Source organism: Cebidichthys violaceus, unplaced genomic scaffold, assembly GCF_023349555.1.
Source record: "Cebidichthys violaceus isolate CVI_PGR_0920_01 unplaced genomic scaffold, fCebVio1.0.p SCAF_21, whole genome shotgun sequence".
Taxonomy (NCBI): domain Eukaryota; kingdom Metazoa; phylum Chordata; class Actinopteri; order Perciformes; family Stichaeidae; genus Cebidichthys; species Cebidichthys violaceus.
The window spans coordinates 4,652,495-4,672,467 of record NW_027176384.1 but is presented as its reverse complement, the minus strand read 5'-3'; the positions used below and the strand labels follow the sequence as shown (position 1 = coordinate 4,672,467).

At 44.5% G+C, this 19,973-nt stretch overlaps 1 protein-coding gene across 1 annotated transcript in view; it reads right to left on the bottom strand.

Moving 5' to 3' along the window:
- Positions 1-16,748, bottom strand: part of camk1da (calcium/calmodulin-dependent protein kinase 1Da) — a 45,990-nt gene extending 29,242 nt beyond the window's left edge. Inside the window, exon 1 of the mRNA XM_068717022.1 lies at positions 16,409-16,748. Coding sequence (XP_068573123.1) covers positions 16,409-16,506 — 98 coding nt within the window. The 5' untranslated portion in view covers positions 16,507-16,748. The remainder of the gene's footprint in view (positions 1-16,408) is intronic.
- Positions 16,749-19,973: the final 3,225 nt, after the last annotated feature.

Sequence of the window (19,973 nt, the reverse complement as noted above, 5' to 3'; positions counted from 1 at the left end):
TATAATAACATTGGATCAAATGTAAAGTTAAAAAGGACACATGTGCACTTCCCCCCAACTCTAAGGAGCATTCACACACCGCTCAGCTCATTGTTTTGGTTTTGCAGCGCACAACTTTATGACTTTGTTTCAGTCACACCACTCTCATAGCGTTATTTTCAGCTGCAGCAGTCAAAAAAAAGAAGAAGAAAAAAAAAAAGTACACTGTATGCTATCTGCTCAAACAGACAACCAGAGGTAGCAACTATCTGGTGAAGATAGTGGAGCATTTAGTGGCTAAACAGATTTCCCTCAGGAGTCTAAAAACAGAGCTAAAAAGAGAGTGACTTTTATACTAACTTCAGCCAGATGAGCAGAGACACGACTCCAAATGGATGCAAAAGATTTGACCGACTCTGAACAACTGTTATTAGAACAAGTATACCAGCAATAACTTCTTCCAATAACTCTCCATCTAAAAATGAGTTCAGCCGGGTGGCAAAATGCTTTTTCATATTTCGTGAACGAAGCGAAATATGTAAGTGACAAAATAATGCGAACGGTTCCACGAGTGACTTAATCAGACATGCAGACCTCCGTCCCTTCCAGCGCAATAGGGATGATTGCAGGGCGACATTCAACAGGTGAAGTGAGGACACCCTCGACACCCCTCGTTCCTCAAATCAGCCAAAGACACACCTGAAATGGCTTCCGGTCAGACACGTACCAGAAAACCCCTCAGATGTACAACTGGTCAGGGGATATGCAGAAAAACTGAAATTTGATTTCTCCAGGGTTAGTATTATTTTTTTCCACCTTGCAAAGGGGATTGTCACATCGGAAAATTTTAATACATGTAATTTTATCATCAAATGTCAGAAAATGTGTCCTTAAAACCAAGCTTTTTATTTATCTTTATTTGAACAATTTTACACTAAATGAGGAAATAGATGGTGTTGAGTCCTACAGACTTGGGGGTGTCTATTTCAAGTAGCATTGAAGCTTTTCAACTGCTTAATAAGACACAGTCGTTGCCCTAGTGGAAGAGCCTCTCATAAACTGCAGCACTGATTGGAGCCTATCCTGCTTTCAGAGCCATAATCACAACAGGTTACCATCAACACTGATGTGACCGCCAACAAAATGTGCTCCAATCTCCAGTTAGCAATCATGATTATGATCAGCAATATGATTATTATACCAGTAAAAAAATAAAGATTTGGATATAATTTGCATTGACACACACACACACACACACACACACACACACACACACACACACACACACACACACACACACACACACACACACACACACACACACACACACACACACACACACACACACACACACACACACACACACACACTGTTCATTCAGGCTGAATATTATGTCTGAATGGTTGGAAGAAGTGAATGAAATGTGAAGCTGAGCTATACTGAAATGAGGAAAAAGGTCAGTAAAGGGAGGGATTGAAAAAGTGTGACACACACACACACACACACAGACCTGTGGGGCTCATTTTATTGGAGAACAGGAGCTTGTATAACATCTGGCAGCTGAGTTCACTAACTGGCCACTGTGTGTGTGTGTGTGTGTGTGTGTGTGTGTGTGTGTGTGTGTGTGTGTGTGTGTGTGTGTGTGTGTGTGTGTGTGTGTCGGGAGTTGACTGGCTGGCAGTCCCTGCTTGCCGTTACCCGCGGCAACAATGATTGCATTTCCTGCTGTATAAAACCTGTGTAACTGAGTCAGTCGAGCTCAGCTGCCTCTCTGAGTGCGCCGCGCAAGAAATGCATTGGCATTAACAGTGTGTGTGTGTTTCTCCATCAAGTGCATATCCAACAGGGAAACAGTCTGTCTGTGACACACACACACACACACACACACACACACACACACACACACACACACACACACACACACACACACACACACACACACACACACACACACACACACACACACACACACACACAATGTAAGACAGAGATAGGAACAGAGAGACTTGAACAGGCCGACATGGTGACAGTGACACATTTAACACCGAGACTGACAACAGCCATCAGTGTTTCTCAATGTCGAGCTGAAAGTACATTCGTTGCAAAAAGTTGTTCAGTCATCAGATTCTTCTGCGTTTTTACTGAAAGCACAAATCCGCCTGCAACCAATCAGAATCAGAATCAGCTTTATTGGCCATGTATGCGTATTTTCTGTATGAAACCAGTCACTCTGTAAAACCCTGTCTCGTAGTGTTATAAACCAAAAGGTGCGTTGTTTTGCTGTACGATACATTTTCAACTAAACCTTTTACTCAAACTGGCAACCAGGATTCAAACCATTCAGCCATCTCCCTGCTGAAGTGCATTTATTGCCAGAGTCAGAAAAACAAAATCTCTATTTAACAGATAAAGGAACCCAATCATGGTGTGAAAATGGCTCAAGCTGTGGTCTAATTGGCATGATTTCACACCTCCATTAACAAACCCTACATAAACAGGGTTGTTAAACAAGAGTCATTGATGCAGGTAACCCAGACAATGCCAGAGAGTCCATTAATGCCCTTCTGTTGGCTCACAAAGTGGTCAGGTACACTGGAACAGACATAAATTGAGGCTGCAAGATGGCATTAATGGCGCACGGTAGTTGTACTAAGTGCAAATTGTTAACACATCTCTCACAAGATCCGGCGCCGCTCAACCACAAACACCCTCCCTGCTCAATCTAATCTGCGGCTCCTTTGTTAACCACGTTATTCAGCATTTGTTCTGAGGTTTTCTTCACTGCTCCCATCACTGTGAAGGGATTTTATCTTTACGTTAAGTTTCATTTTTGGCTTTAATGCCATCGATCTGAAGTCTAAATGCAGCACGGTATTAAAATGAAATCAAGCAGAGCCGCAACATTGATTTAGCCAACAAGAATGCCAGATAAATGACAAAAAAAGGCAGCTGGGAAAGAACCGGTATCTGGACACACACACACACACACACACACACACACACACACACACACACACACACACACACACACACACACACACACATTTAGAGAGGGATAATGTCAGCTCTGTAGGTCTGCTCCTGTCCAATCAATAATTAGCAGTTTAATCAAAGCAGAAGCGGTTGTGCTCCAACACATACACGCTGAAGGCCTGATAATGACAGAGCATGGGCAAGGACAATTACACAGCGCAAAACTACCGTCATTACTGAGCAGACCACGTACACACACACACACACACACACACACACACACACACACACACACACACACACACACACACACACACACACACACAAACACACAAACACACATGCACCATTATTATCATGTGCTTTGAATACAAAGTAATGTGCTTTGAGTCGTGTGTCATTGTCTCGATGCCACTGAAAAGATTGTTGTGTTCGTTGTATTGTTTTAGGTTCATGTAGGCTCAATTGCCCAATTGCAGGACAGCCGATGCTTGATCGTCACATGACGACTGTCAATTTTAACAATTAAGTTAATCCTCCACCTCCTTAATAATTGAAGGTCCTTTCTTGTATCTCACATTTTTATGGAACTTTTTTCAGGGGTCTCCGTGTTTCGCTTTGAAGAAGCAGCTCAGAACTACATAAAACGATCGTGTTTATGTAATTAGATAAAAATTCAAACGAGGCCAAGAGATCAGCAACAACAGCTTTCTAAACCCTCCTCAACTGTCTCAGGACCTGTTGTAGGGTTCTGACCCGCAGTGGATCTGAATCACGATGGCAACGGAGAGGCCAGGCGGGATGGGCAAGGATTTTATTACCGCTGCTGTGTGAAAGCAACGGAGCAGAATAACAGGACAGGTGGAATGCAAACACTGCTGCCACACAGTCTTCAGCAGAACCTCGGTCTCTCTATGTAGAGGAAACATAAACACGTGGGGTGAAATGAGGGAAACGGAGCCATAAGAGCCTCCTTTCCTCTTTATTTTGTGCCTGTGTGCACACGCTATATGCCTCAGTTGCAGAGCGCGTAGGCTTAAATAGCACTGTTGCCACGGCAGCAATTAAGTGCCAATTATAGTCTGTATTCTCAATGTGGCTCCGATAGCAGAAGAGGAAGACGAGCGAGAGAGAGAGCTGTGAGAAAAATGCCTGTACAGTCTTCCGTGCAATTAAGACAAAAACAATCCACAAAACAGAAGCAGAAGTTGGCATAAAAGCTGGAGACGCTGCAATCAAACGCGCCGTCCGTAGGGGGGTGAAGATTGGGCTCCTCTCCACCGGCAATACCACGACAGATGGGACGAGCTCTGTGGCACAAAATTAAACATTAACAGAAAGACGTGAGCCGATGCATGCTGGGCGAGATTACTTCAGGCCACCATGGAATGATAAAAAAAAAGAAACTGTCATAATAGACAAATCAAAGATATGCAGAGATACATGACACGATGCAAAACTATCATTCTGAGGAACCCAAAATAGAGATTCAACAAAAACACTGGTTACCTCCAACCTGTACACAAAACAGATGTTAGATTAGAGTTATCTAGACCTGAACATTGTGGGTGCCAGACGTCCACAGAAAAAAGGTAATGCCTTCTTTAAACGGATTTGTTTCATCTTCTGCTTTCAGCTTATTATTCCTCGACAGCTAGTCGTGATCAAGTTGTTTTTCTAAAACGTACACGCTACAAACCCGGATGACCTGGACTCCCAGAGACAAGAGAAACCGAATTCAGGAGTGGCATAAGAAGCGTATGTGTGTATAATTAAGTGACCACACGGGGAAGAGAGAAAGATGCTGCTTCCTGTCTGCTTTGTGTGTTCCAGTCACATGGATACACACAAAAAGACCAACGCAGCCTGTGCGGTACGGACTTGCCATGGCAACAGCTCTGACCACCACTGTGGCTGTCAGGAGACTTCACTTCTGTTTACATTAATTGCCATGGTAACAGCTTCAGCCCGTGTGTGTGTGTGTGTGTGTGTGTGTGTGAGGATGCGCTTGAACTCTGGGTAATCCCATGTGTGAAAGCGGGAGACTGTGTTACAAAAATTGGACGTGCAGAGTTGTAAATGTAAAATGAGTTGTGGGAGCATGAAAGGAGTGAATCATGAGTGCAGCGGATGTTTTTAAGACAAAAAATCATAATGACAACCAACCTGTTGAGCAACATCACTCCATGGCTGTCAACGCTAAATTTGGCTAGCTGACGGTGCATAGATGAGAGGTGTCAAATCAATGAATTTGGGATTTTGTGTGAATGTTATTATGTAAATGTACCATTAAAGAAATCTACAATAAAAACAGCAGAGAAGAAACTGCCGCAGCGAACAAAAGCTGTTTTGACGACAGACCAGTAGGTGACTCAGCAGTTTATCTCCTATCCTGTGAAAATTGGAGATTCCCCTAGCCACACACACACACACACACACACACACACACACACACACACACACACACACACACACACACACACACACACACACACACAATGCAATAGCGTCAGATGTGGCTAAAGGTACAGGGCTGACTGCAGTGACAGCAACATGAACACCGCCAGCACCGCACCGCAGTCTCCCCGTCAGTATAACAAGAGCCATGCTGAGTGATGGAGGCAAACAGAGAGACACAGAGGGAGGGAGGGGGGAGGCGGGGATGGGGTGTTTTTAAAAGAAAGGAAATAAAAAGGCATGACCTGACATGTTGAAGGCCCCGCTGGAGGTCCTCCGTGCTAATAAGAGTGTGTGGAAGTATTGACGAGGATAGCAAAATAGATTTGAAAGACTCTTTCATGACATCCGGCCTGAGAGGAGGGGTCACATAGTAGATTTAAAAACGCATATCTTTTGCTATGTTTAGACTGTTACAGAGTTTTAACCCCCCAAAAACTGAGGGGTTTGGAAACGCTGCTGACGCTAGGTTAGTTTGTTTGACTTTCTTTATTAATGCTTATTTTGTTCTACACCACTATTGTGAAGTTCACAAAGAAACTGTGAACAAACAAAAGCATAAAGGCTCTACAGCACAAAACGGACTTCAGCCACCGGGCAGAGCTACGAGTGAGAGAACAGACGACGACAAAACCGGAGGAAACGAGTGAGACATGTGTCGTCAGAATGTATTGTGATGTACTGTGAGTAAACAGCTCTGTTCGCCTGTGATGCAGCCTTTTCATTATGTTTCCATTCCTGTTATCTTCACAGAGCGGAGTCTGCTTCAGAGGCAGGGGGGGGGGGGGGGCAACACGTCGACTTCCTCTGACCCGTCTGTCGGTAGAGTGACACAGTCATCTTGTTCCTTTAAAAGAACAACGTTCCCTGAATACCCTCAAATCAGAAGGAACAAAATGTACAAACGGAGACGCAGATCCTTTTCATTTGTGACGCTGAGGTCACTCCATATTAGCTGAGTGACATCGGCTCGGCCTAGTTGAAGCACCAGCATCTGTTTAAAGAATTATAATCAGACATCAGACTGTTCAACGAGAACACGGACAAGAGGGTTACTGAAGGGTTCTACAGCTTCACCCCAACAAGCTGTTAGATGTGCCTCTTTGTTCCCAGTTGGGCTGTTAGACATGGAAATGAGTCATTAACACGCAAATATCCCTCCATGATGGAGACCTACATGTTTGCTTTAGATTCATGATACAATGGCCTCTATTGAGGTTGTATCAGTAGAAACAAGCCAAGTGCAAATATTTAAACACGCTTTTGTGATGTGGCTACTGTTTTTCTTTTTGGCTTACAGATACGCACACATGCTCACACTTGTTTTTCCCCTTTGGTGAAACTATGCATTCACTTTCCCAGCAGCTCGACACGGTCTCTCTCACATGCACATATCCAGAGAACCAAATATACCTCACGTCACACCCAGCAGCAGTCACACACAAGAGAACAGGTGCTTACAGGAGTCACATTTAGTCAGCCTAATCTCGCCTGCTTTCAATAGATTACAAGTATCATTTAATCACGGTTAATGTCACGACAGCACAAGTCACACGTAACAGGGGCAGCAGCAGGAGGCGGCTGCAGGGTGCGGCTGGCCTGGAGGTTACAGAGAGTGAATGGCATCCATCGACAGCCAAGCGAGCCCGCCTTTTAGGAATAACTGTGGGTAGCTGTCAGCTACATGAATGAGGTGTGAATGGAATATTACCTCTGAAGTGGGGCTGGACGATATGACCTAATAATGACGTCACCCCGCCCCCCCAACCCCCGAATGGCGCAGACTCTAGGAGTCAATCGGGAGCCAGTCACTGTTTGGTTTCCTCAAAGCCACCCAGCCGCTTCTGAGATTTTTAGTACATTTATAAGTAACCTGGTGGCTTTGTGGTTCTACGGGGAGCTTATGTGCCATATTTTCACTATTTCATGGAGTCTTGGGGGTCAGGCAGCCGGCTGAGAAACCAGGAATTCACTGCAGTCCGGGCTAAGAAATAGTCTGGCAAATAAAATCACAATTTGTCCTTTTTACACTGTGGTTTTTGCACATATAACATGTTTTTTAAGCGGGTTCTAGAGGCGCTGATGAGTGGATTTTGTTTCTCCCCGTTTCCAGTCTTTACGCTAAGCTAAGCTAAGCTAAGCTAACCGTTGTCTGGTTTCATTTTTAGTGTACAGACATGAGAGTGCTGTCAATCTAAAAGCGGATTTCTTGTTTAGATGACGTTCACAAAATAAAGTAACTGCAGAAATACCAACAGTAACCTGGTTTCTGCATATTGACTCTAAACCTATACCACCAAGGGGTTGAGAGATGATTTATGGGGGCCGCCAGACGGTTGTGGAGAACAAAATAAATAAATAAAATAACATTAAAACATAAAATTAGACTAGGGAATGATTTTTACATAATTTGCCTCAGAATAGTGAGTTTCTGATGAAGGGATTCCTGGCGGGTCAGGCAGAGGGAAAAAGAAAAAGACTAATTGTGGAGGATCGACTATTATGTCGCAATGATGTTAGCGATGATGATGGCGCTATAACTACACGTACTGTGTGTGTGTGTGTGTGTGTGTGTGTGTGTGTGTGTGTGTGTGTGTGTGTGTGTGTGTGTGTGTGTGTGTGTGTGTGTGTGTGTGTTTGGCATCCACACAAATGATTGATAGCTAGACCGCACTGCTCTGACTAGACTGATGACGCATAGAGCATTTTCTCACACACACACACACACACACACACACACACATTAATACGCACAGCTGGCTAAGATCAAACAGTGACGCAGTTTTTGCATAAAAATGACCTCAACTGTAAGACTCCTCTGCTGGTGACAGAGCCTGAGACAATTTAAAACTTTGCAATTTCAGGATCAGTGTTTATGTGCAGCATTGTGTTCTGCTCAAGGAAGACGTGAGAGCAACTGGGCCAAGCCGCGCCAGATAAACAGCCACACACACACACACACACACACACACACACACACACACACACACACACACACACACACACACACACACACACACTCTGATCTAAGTACAGTAGTGGGACTCCGTGAAAGTAGGTCTGCTATAATACAGAAAAGGCCTCCAAGGTGCAGATGAGTGTGTGTGTGTGTGTGTGTGTGTGTGTGTGTGTGTGTGTGTGTGTGTGTGTGTGTGTGTGTGTGTGTGTGTGTGTGTGTGTGTGTGTGTGTCAGTCACTCTGGTGAAGTGTAAAGCCTACCAGAGCAGAAAGTGTACTGTATGTGCCATTTCACAGTAACATTATGTATGTCTGTTAGTTTTGGTATGTTTTAAACCAAAAATTGATTTTATATTTACATAAATGTTCTTCGGCGTGTGAGAGATTCTGTGAAAATGTCAGATACTATGCGTGTTGGTTGTGTGTGTGTGTGACTTGGCTCATCCATGTGTGTTTAAGTGTGTGTGTGTGTGTGTGTGTGTGTGTGTGTGTGTGTGTGTGTGTGTGTGTGTGTGTGTGTGTGTGTGTGTGTGTGTGTGTGTGTGTGTGTGTGTGTGTGTGTGTGAGGCTCTTTCTGTGTTTCTTCGAGTGTATGCCTGCATGTGTTTTCTCTGGGTGTATTTTTGAGGGTTTGTTTGTGTGCGTGCCGTCTGCCCTAAATTACCTGTCCAGAAGACGGAGTGTGTGTTGGCCCGCGGTGGAGCCGCTGCGGCAGCGCTGCTTCCATTAACGGCAGCAATCATTCACGATCTGATGGGCAACAGCCAAAATATTATTTGGGTACACGCTGTTACACTATAATTAATCTCAGCAGTCCGATCAATATAGGATAAGACCCCGGAAAGGTTACAATGCTGAATAAGACTTTATATGAAGACGGGTTTCAACACGGGTCACACATAGGGCTGAAATTAATGATTAATGATTCTCTTTTAGATTAATCAATTAGTCATTTGGTCTATAAAATGTCAGAAAATGGTAAAAAAAAAAAATCGAAAGCCCAAGAGGACAACCTCAAATGTCTTGCTTTGTCCACAACTCAAATATATTCAGCTGACTGTCATAGAGGAGTATAGAAACCAGAAATATTCACATTTAAGAAGCTGGAGTCAGAGGCTTTTGACTTTTTTTGATCGCACATCCTGCAATGTGACTATTGCAACAACATCACAGCAGTTCTACTTTTGAACAGCATTTTGTGTAAGTGTTGGCCCTGTTTTAGTTTGTTCTAGGACCGGGCCAGTAGCTTATATCGTATTCAGACAAACACACCATCTACATGGTGAGATCATTTGCCATTTGTGTCAGGTATCACAAAACGACAGACAAGAACCCAATAGCACGACACAGAAAACAGTTCAGGTGTAGAAACCGGGTTTAGTAACCAGCAGATGTCAAACCAGGTAGTAACCCGCGTGGCAAACAAATCCAGTGGGAGCAGGCAAAAGGGAAGGTCCAAAGTCCAAAAAGGCAGGTCAATACACGGATAATCAGGATCAGAATCGGAATGACAGGTTGCTGGATAGCAAGGGAAACACACTAGACAATCTGGCAGAGAACTGAGGGAAATGGGCCGGTACATATACACTGAGGGGCTGATTGCTGATGAGGAGCAGGTGAGTATGGAGGTGGGGCAGGCCAGGTGAAATGAAATCAGCAATTAGTGCAGAGCGGGGGGGAGTGGCAGATTCTGAAATGACATGAGAGTTAGTGTGGCAAAACAGGAGACAGACAAATGAAAAACTAAAGCCTGGCTGAAGTTGTGACAATTTGGAGCCAACAGAACACTCAGACAAGCACTCGTATCTCACAAGACGGAGTCACGCAAATACAACCGAACATGTTCGCACACGCCCGTTCACTGATAGCAGTCTGGCTCCCATCTACCGGGGAACACTCACTCAGGTCACGGTCAAATCAAACTGATACAAGGTTCCTCAAAGTTTGCTGAGTATAGAGTCTTTTTTCGCATTAAATTTTCGTGCAACCTGTTCTGACACTCGCTGCCGTCTCAATGGGGGACGAGCAGGAAGAAAGGGAAGCTCGGAGCTCCGTGTTCCTGCAGAGGACAAAGCCCTGCACATGCACACAGAGACAGAGACAGATCCAGTCAGTGTGCTTGATGATTCACTCTGGATCCCGAATATCGTCTCTCGACTGGGCTGAGCACCCCCTTAATTCATCATTACTATGATCAAAATCGTCTGCTTCTTCCGTCCGTTTTATGCGACGAGCCAGCAGGTTGCATTTGGAGGGAAATGGAACATGCGCAAAACGGGAACATAGTGCTGTTCTTTCAAAGCTTTCAGAGATTCTGGTGACGGCAGATGGTTGAAGGAAAGTAAGGCCGACAGAGAGATGACTTCCAACATATTCAGTCTTTAGTGGACCCCCCCTCGAGGCCATCCCCTTAGGCTCCCATGTGCTTCAATTCCCCGCCCTCATTGCTCGTTTCCACTCTGTTATCTCTTCTTCCTCTTCCTCTTCCTCCTCCTCCTCCGCTCTGGTATTCTGCTATATTTTGCGCTGCCACTGTCAGGAGCAGCCGAGCCTCAAGGGAGAACACGCTAAGCTACTTTCTGACTTGCCTTTCCGGTCAGGTAGAGGTTGCACAATTAAACTATCAGCAGTCAGCTGGTATCGCAGCCATTGAGTTTACTGACCTTACACGTTTTCTTATAAATACGCCTTCCCTTTCTCTTTGTGGATACGCAGCACAGGAAACCGTTTCTGTTTACTGCTTTGAACCGTTTGTGCCGTCGGAATACGATGCCCTGCCTCCACTGTGATGAAATTAATTATGGGGGATCAGAGAATTAAGGAGACCCAGATGTGTTATACAGTGAGACACCTGAGCTAGTAACTGTTGTGGTTTGCCCACTTACCCATTAAGAGTGGCCCAACACCAACAACCTAGCCTACAGACAACAATTTAGAAGTCTATGAGAAAATGTACCACAATATATGTTGAGTTTGATTGATGTTTTGAGAGGCCAATGGCCTGCAGGGAAGACAATTAGCTACACTGCTCAGATCGTCCCAAGTCCACTGAGCCCCAGCAGCACCCTGTCGCCCTTGATCACCAAAATATAGTCATCCCACTAACCGCTAACTTCCCCATAACAAGCGACATTTGTCCCCCAGCAGGCTGTGGCCCTGATTCCCCTCTCCAGCAGCAGATGTTGTTGTCGAGACCCTTTTGCGAATGCTAAAAACAGGCCTGAAACCAAATCCTCCAGTCAGGAGAAACAAACTGAAGACTGCAGATCGCAAAAAAGAAACAAAGGAAAATGTCTTTTGTGGCGGTAAGTGGTCTTGGCACAGCATCTCCATCTTCATTTAATAGGTCACGAGGAAACAGCATTTTGTTTTACTTTCATTACTGACGAAAATGAAATCACAGTGGGATACCAGACCAGAAAAGTGTTTCTGATGTGTAATACCACAAAAATCGGTCTCTTTTTATGTGCAACTAATGGAACAGCATGAGGTAAAAAAAAAAGAAAGCGAGGGATTTTGTTCTTTTAAATGTCTACATTTTGTGTTCTTACACAAACTTTCTCCGCACCTCTTCCCAAAGCTGGTGGCCGCGTTTACATACGAGAGCGGTGACACACCGGGGGGCACACAGCTGTCGGGACAGAGCAGCGCGGAGACAACAGGCTTCCAGCTCGGGGGACATTATAAGCTGGATGCGGTTTGCCGAGAGGCTTAATATAGAGCGCTGATCCGATAATGGACTAAAGTTTATGATCATTAATACTCAGAGGTCTGGATACACGTGTCAATCTGTGCAGAGAGGTGGACGCTAGGTGTGTGACATGAATGTAGCTCAAATTTAGTAGCACTGAGATGCCAAACTGAGATCAGCATATTCTGTGTTGGTGTGTTGAAATCCGAGCAGCGCGATTAAAAAGTCAATGCAGAGACGTGAATGGATGCGAATAGAGTTATTTTCAGTGTTGATGGAGCCGCTACAATGTTAGCGTAGCCTAGTACCGAACGGCTCAGTTGTTGTCGATTACCACCCGTTATCACGCGAGTCATGGTCCATATTCATTTCCATGACAACAGAGTGAACATCATCCGCTGATGAAGACTCTGGGACGAGGTTGAAAGCTGCTGGGGGAATAAAACTTTATTATTATTTTATTGAAAAACCACAGATATTCCTTCATATTAACACAACAAACATCATCACCAACATGATAATGACTTGATAATAGCATCATCAATATGCTTATCAGCAGACATAAAGTCAACGACGACATCCAAACAAAGAGTTGCGACGCAAGTATCATCAAGGTGCATTATTGGCATAAAAACAACACCATCTATCAAAAAACACTAACCATGTCATCAACACCTGGTCGTCTCGTTATTGTCGGAAACAGAGACCGAGATAAACAACAACGTGATTGTTGTCGTGCATCAGCAGGATCAACAATGTCAACAACATCATCACGGTAACAAACAACGCAGATGTTTTCAGCTACATCAGCGATACCCACCGACATAATGACGGATGACGTCACCAATGCCTTCAACAGCAAGAGCAACTGCCGCATTACGCCGACACGATCTTCATCGGCGACAACGAGGAGCTGCAACAGCCAATCACAGCCTGAGAGAAGGACTCAACAGAAGAAGAGGAGAGGACAGAGCAGATGGACAGATCAACAGAGGACAAGCCTGCCTGGCGACATGCTGCGACGAGTCAAATATCACTACAATGTGCTCAAATTTGTCTTTGTGCTCACACACACACAGACAGTTGCACAGACAGTTGCACACAAGCTGTTAGAAACATGGGCTCTCTGCCCACTGATGAAGTTGGTTTTGTCACTTTGCAAACAACCATCTTTTGTTCTATTTATAAGACGCTATTTATAACAGGGGTGGAAGAATGGAAACTTTCAAATCTGCATCCTGTCCTCACTACGTTGTCGAAAAAAAAAGGAAGTTTAACTCAGGGACACACAGTAGGGAGGTGTATGAAAGAGCTTCAGACATAAAGAGGGAGATATAGAGACATAAAGAGAGAGAGGATGGATGTGGGGGGGGGGAGTGCCAGCAGCAGAACAGTGCCAGCAGCAGGGAAGTGGAGCAGCAATTAAGGGCAGCGTGCCCTAGATGGCACAGTGACGTCCCTCAATGCACCACCATCACGGACGCCACTTTACTTTACGTCTCGATCACTCACCCACATACACACACACACACACACACTTGGAAAAAATAAAAACTTCCATTGTGTCTACTAAGTTCCTGACCTCTAGCCTCAACCCGGAGTCGAAAACATGAGGCTAATCTAAACCCTGTGTTGAGCGACGGCACGCTGAGATGTGCTCGCTCTCTTCGGCCTCCACTCTTCTTCTTCTACTATCCGTCTCTCGCACTTGTTCTCACCGTGACTCCTCCTGCTGAGCAAGCTGTGGCCTACCTGAGACCCACACACACCGACACAAAGAACACACTCCTGTTTGTGTTGAATTATTGACTAGTGAGCGACACACACACACACACACACACACACACACACACACACACACACACACACACAGCAATGTTTGCATGGGTGATTTATTGTGAGGAGACAAAATATGAAGGGTCAGTGTCAGCTCCGTTACATCACATCCTGTCAGTACAGATGCAGCTCAGGAACGCTGACTCAGACAACTTTTAACGCTGCAGTATTACACCGACTAGCTTCAGGGTTTCCCCACGTGCATGTCCACACAGCTCTGCTACCGGGGAACGCAAACATGCAAATCTGTATTTCTGTTGGTTTCACTATTATAGAGTGCTGCAGGGGTGATGTACTTTTGTGGGCTAACCCTGGACGTTAGCATCACGGTGGCTCCCTCCACAAAAAGCCAACGGGAATTTTTTAAATATCTTCAGCTCCTGTTAACCACAGACCTATTTCAGGCATCAAACCAAAACCCCCTTGACTATGAGACGAGGGAACCAAAAGTGAAAAACTACAAACTCATTTCCGGGTTTTAGGACTCCTGCAGCACTACATAGCTGATGATGTCTCTTTGGCTGGTCATCCAATCACTGGACACATTTTTGGACAACTGCTCCTTTTTGATTGGCTCTAAGCTGCTGCTTTCATCCCTACTTTGTTCTTGGTGCTAAAAACTCATCTGTTTCCACATGAGTCACAGCTACCCTGTCTCCTCTTTGTCCTCTTCTCCTTCATCCTGCTTTCCCAATGCTAATCGCTAATTACTTGCCCATCCCACAAACACACTCCCCCTTCCTCTTTTATGCTGATGCATCAGGTTCAACGATCCGTCAGCAACTCTGGTTAATGTGTGGCTGCAACATGGCTGATTTGGATCATTGAGTCCTGTACCAGCCTGCATGCTAAGTGTGTGTGTGTGTGTGTGTGTGTGTGTGTGTGTGTGTGTGTGTGTGTGTGTTTTTTTTCACATCCGGTCAAAATTTCAGGTGATCTGGAGTAACAAACCCCGGCCAGCTAGCCGTCCATCCTCATTCAGCCATTACTGAACTTCCTTCTATTCAGGGGAAGTCACCCTAATCCCTGCGCAGTTAATCCCAATCTGCATCCGTCCCGCGTGTCCCCCTCCGGGCTGCCGTATAAAACAGACGCAGCTCGTTCCTCACAGCAGGACAAACAGAGCTGGGGCAGAGAGACGCTTACAGGGACTACCTGTCGGGCATTTTGGGGGGCGTCGAACTGTATTCTGTTGCTATTTGAATGAGAACGAGAGGGAAGGCGGGAGAGAAAAGGTGGAACAAGGAAGGAAAGAAAGATAAGGCAATTCCTAACATGGAGCCAGAGAGTGTAAATCTCCTTTATGACCAAGGAGAAAGAAAAAGAAAGATTGTGAGTTGAATGGTTGAGGCCATTGCTGCTGCTGAGAGACCGAAATTCATGCGGTCTGTTGAAGCCTTGCTGTCATCAACAAGAACATCCCCTCCAGGAATGAGACAGAATGTGCCAAAAAGATAAACCACTGTATCACTATAAACTCACTTTAGAGCACCACAGTCATCTTAAGTCATTGCAAGTCTCTATACAAACACTACATACAGTAGGAGAGGCTACATTAAAATCACAGGAAAACTAGGAGTATCAGTCACATTAGAAATGCTATGAACCTGCCATAAAGTTACTATGTACTCCTGAACATATGACACCCAACATGAATACTACTGCATGGAGGTTGTAGGCAAACGTAAGTCATTTTATATAAATGTGATAGGAATTTGGGGTGCTAATTAGAATATATATATAGAGTCAGCAGGTGTATGAAAACAAGTTAGGATAAATGGTCGACGTAGATAGCTTAAAATAATAAATATACCATTCAAATTGTTAGCTAAAAGAGATGGATAAATGGTTGTCACTTAGCTTAAAGTAGCTAATAGCTAAATAGCTGATAGTTAGCTTAAAGTAAACGATAAACTGTTGAAATACATGGCTAAAATGCTAAATGGGGAAATTACGATAGCTAAAACAAATGAAAAGGTAAATTGATGGAAGTATAGTAAGTATTTAACATACTATCTAAAAGTACGAGTTAGTTAGTTGAGTACATGTAATGAATAAATTGTTGAAATGGCTAAATTAACAGAAAACAATGTCGTTGTTTTGAAGTCACTATTTCTATGGAGAACCATTACGAGACCTTAATTTCACAAAAGAGCCATTCGGGACCATTACAGAAACATTATACACTATACACTTTGTACAAATAGCCAACAATTAGTGACGCCATAGCAAAAACAAAAAAACATGAAACCCCCCTGCTGATTAAACGCGGACATGCAACAAGCCTCCAGGAATATCACAGAAGAAGAAACGTGTGTAACAGTCCAAGTGTGTGAGGTCAGTGCTGAGGCTCGTTTAGAGTCACTTTGGTGAGATCACTGGAATACTGTAACGTTGCTGAAGTGCATTAAGGTCACTGTCAACTCACTACGGAGCTCCACATGTACACTGAACACTGCTGGGAATATTACGGGCGTATCGCAGAAGTATCCGAGGTGAAGTTAGTCAACTCACGTGCCGAGGACTTCTTTAAAATCAAAGATCTTCTTGATGTCGTCGACTTGTTTTTTCCACGTCTCTCCTCTGCCGGTATCTCCGTTCTCCCGAGCCATGGCGCTGCTTTTAACCGGCCCGAGTCCGACCGACACTGGGCTGCGGGAGGAGGGATGTGAGCAACAAACAAAAAAAAGAAAGAAAATAAAAACGTAGGAGTGTGTGAAATAAAGAAGAATGAAGCCGAGCTGCGTGTAAGAGGTTTGGAGAGTCCCGGTGGTCTGTGCTCCTCTGCTGCAGCAGGACCATGTGAGTCCTCCTGCAGGTTACTGTGTCCCTGCTGCCTCCCTCCTCCTCCTCTTCTCGCTCTCCCTCCTCCCTCTCCTCATCTCCGGCCCTGGACAGCGGCTGTCAAGTTCACGAGGACATAACAACGCTTCTCGTCAAGGCTTTCAAAATAAAAGCCTGTTTTACATAACGTAGGAACACAGACAGGTTACTCATATTGGTTGATAGGATGTTCAGACAAATAATACTCATATTGATACTGTTATTACTTGTTGTGTGTCAATAATTCTTATCACTATAATTGCTATTACCAGTACGAAAACTAATAATATAAAAGTGGTACTACTATCATCATACTCAGTTCTATGAGCTTTCTATACATTTTTAACTTAATAAAAACAAAATTAATAGCAAAATCAGGGAAGCAAGCAACCTGAAAGTAGGTTCAATGATTAGGTGACAGTGAATATTAATTAATCTTGTGTAATAAAAAGGATTAAAAAAAACATTACCTCGCATTATAAGCGTAGTAGAACCAGAACCTATATCGGTTTCTGGATGGAGCTTTTATAATTTTCTCCAACAATTTAACGGTTATCAATTTCACCAATATCTAAAACTATTTAGTTCTGCTGTGCTTTTATTTTGAAGTCAGCATTTCCCAATTTTCTGTATTACGCTGGTTACGTATCTCTAGCTTGGCGGCGGACCTGCTGCAATTGTCTAAACGTCGTTAATTGCTGCACCGTCGGCACTTTTTCGGGGCCTCTACCTTTCCCCTAACATTTTTATGCATTAAAAATCCTTGTCTTCCCTTGTTTATTTCCTAACTGTGAACTATTTACTGTATAATTACCCCTTACATTTGAGCTTTATTGTGGCCGTGCAGGTTGTTGATGTTCAATGGGATGCCGCTCACGCATCCTGTCCGACAGAGGGAGAGAGGTATGTGTATGCGGGTCTGGTCGGGGCACGGCAGCGGTAAATTCGCAATGCACCAACTTGCAGACAACAACCATCACGCAGACCATCCCCGTTTTGGGGTCCCCTCGGGGCGTCGGCGTGGATCAGGGGTGACAAACGGCTGCAGCTGCGCGTTCACCTGGGTTTAACCGGCCCGCATAACACCTGGATTACCGAAGTGTCCGTTTGCAGAGGCGCACTGATCCCCCGGACTCTGACAGCTGCAGGCGCTGAGGTCAGCTCAGGCCGGGTTACAGCTCACAGCACGCACGCACGCATACACACACACACACACACACACACACACACACACACACACACACACACACACACAGAGACATAGGGAGGGAGCGAGAGAGAGACAGAGAGAGGACAATATGTTGCAGCCTCAGCTGCTCATGTGTATTCCATCTGCAAACTACTGCAGCTCTTCCTCAGCAGCAACCAAGGAAAACTCCCCTCCCTCCTCCCCCACACCATTTACTCCATGTCAGCAAATGTGACCTCCCTCTGATGGAAAGATGATTACCTGGCTGCAAAAGGAGGAGGAGGGCATCAGAGAGATGTTTAAAAATAAATACATTTTAAAATAAATAAGAGGATGAAGGTCGAGGAAGATGAAGGCACGGTGCTCCCTGTTGGCAGCTTAAACACTGGCCATACATCTTAGTGGTTGCACGCATGCAGCAATGATCTCATTGGCTGGGCCCAGAAGCACTACAACGTGTCAAACCAACTCAGCTCCCCCACCTTTAAATACATGGGAGATATATTGTCGATTCGACACATCAGACAGGCACCAATTTCATCACATCAGCTCATCGAGATGCCACTCAGGTCACAGCCGTGAACTCATAGGCCGCCGCCGCCCCCAACAAGACATGTTGACGTGTCACAGTGAGAAAAAGCACAGGTGGAAGTAATAACACAGATGATGGCTGAATTCCTGCTGTTATTCACGCTGGCTCAGTGTCACTCTGCCACGGCTTGCTGGGACACTTGAGCCATGGTTAATGTCATTAGTAATACCTGTGCTTTGCCGACGGCCACATGTCAAAATGTCTGCTGTGGGGGGGGACTTCTAATGTTTCCCTGAGGAGTAATTAATCTAAAGTGGTTGAATTAGTGTAAAGGATCAATCAGCCCTTTTTTGAATAATGTATAGCGTTTTCTTTTTCGGAGCATTAGGCTAACATCTTTTCCTCTCATCTCTGACGTATTATAGCGTTATAACGGCAAATGTGTTAGCAATCGGTTACCTGTATACATAGTTGTCCATCTGTTGTTTAGTACTGGGTGAGTGGAGTACAGTCTTTTAATAATAGCTTCTCTTTTTTTGTTGCTGAAAATAGCTTCTGTGTCCGAAAATGGCACTGGTGAGAGCCATGAGATTCAACCGACAGCCGAGAAAAACAAAACAACACTGAGAACTCAAAAGAGCTGAAGGAAACGCTGCGTAATCATTTTCTGTGGCTTTGTCACTATGAGCGGGCCTCTTTTATACACAAGTGGTTTGATCCGTTGTTAATAATACATATTGATTGGTGCAGCTTTAACTTACATGAAAACATACTCAGTAGCCAGTTTATTAGGCACACCTAGCTCAAACTAAAGCAGTCTAATGCAGCAGCCACGCGCACAAAAAAAAGAATAGTAATGCATTGTACTGATATATTTTCTAATATTGTATTGACACCTCGCTAGAACAGAATCAACAATAAGTGAACATAACCTTCATGAAGTAAAATTGATTGCATTGCTGTGTATTATACTGCATTCATTCAGCCAGGGGAACCACATAAACTAGTAACTGCTCGTACATCTTTTCAGGAAAACCAAATATGCTCTTTGCATTAATCTACGGTTGATTGCAGAGTGGAGTTGGTCATTGGCTAAGCTTTGTATTTACTGGTACAGACACTGAAGCTAATCCTCCAGCACCGCAGGTTACACCAGGACACCTCCTCCAGGTCTGGGTGGTTTGTTTACAGCCCGATTTAATTTAAAAAAATTAAAAAGAATAAAAGATGATTATCGTGCAACAAACCCCACAACATGTGTCCTGTGCACCGTTTCCCGTCCACAGCCTTTCACCCAGGGAGCTGTAACTCTCATCACACCAGCTCTTTCCCGCTCTCTGTAATTGCTAAATCAATCCAGTGAAAGGAAAAAAAAAAACACACAAAATGAACTGCCCTGCACATGCAGAGCTCATTTGGCTCTGGGCGTAATGAGAGCTGTTGCGTGAAAAAAAAGAAAAAAGAAGCACAATCAATTTCTAATGTGCTAGTTTACAGCACCCACCAGACTTGACAGCCGAGCCAATACACGACAA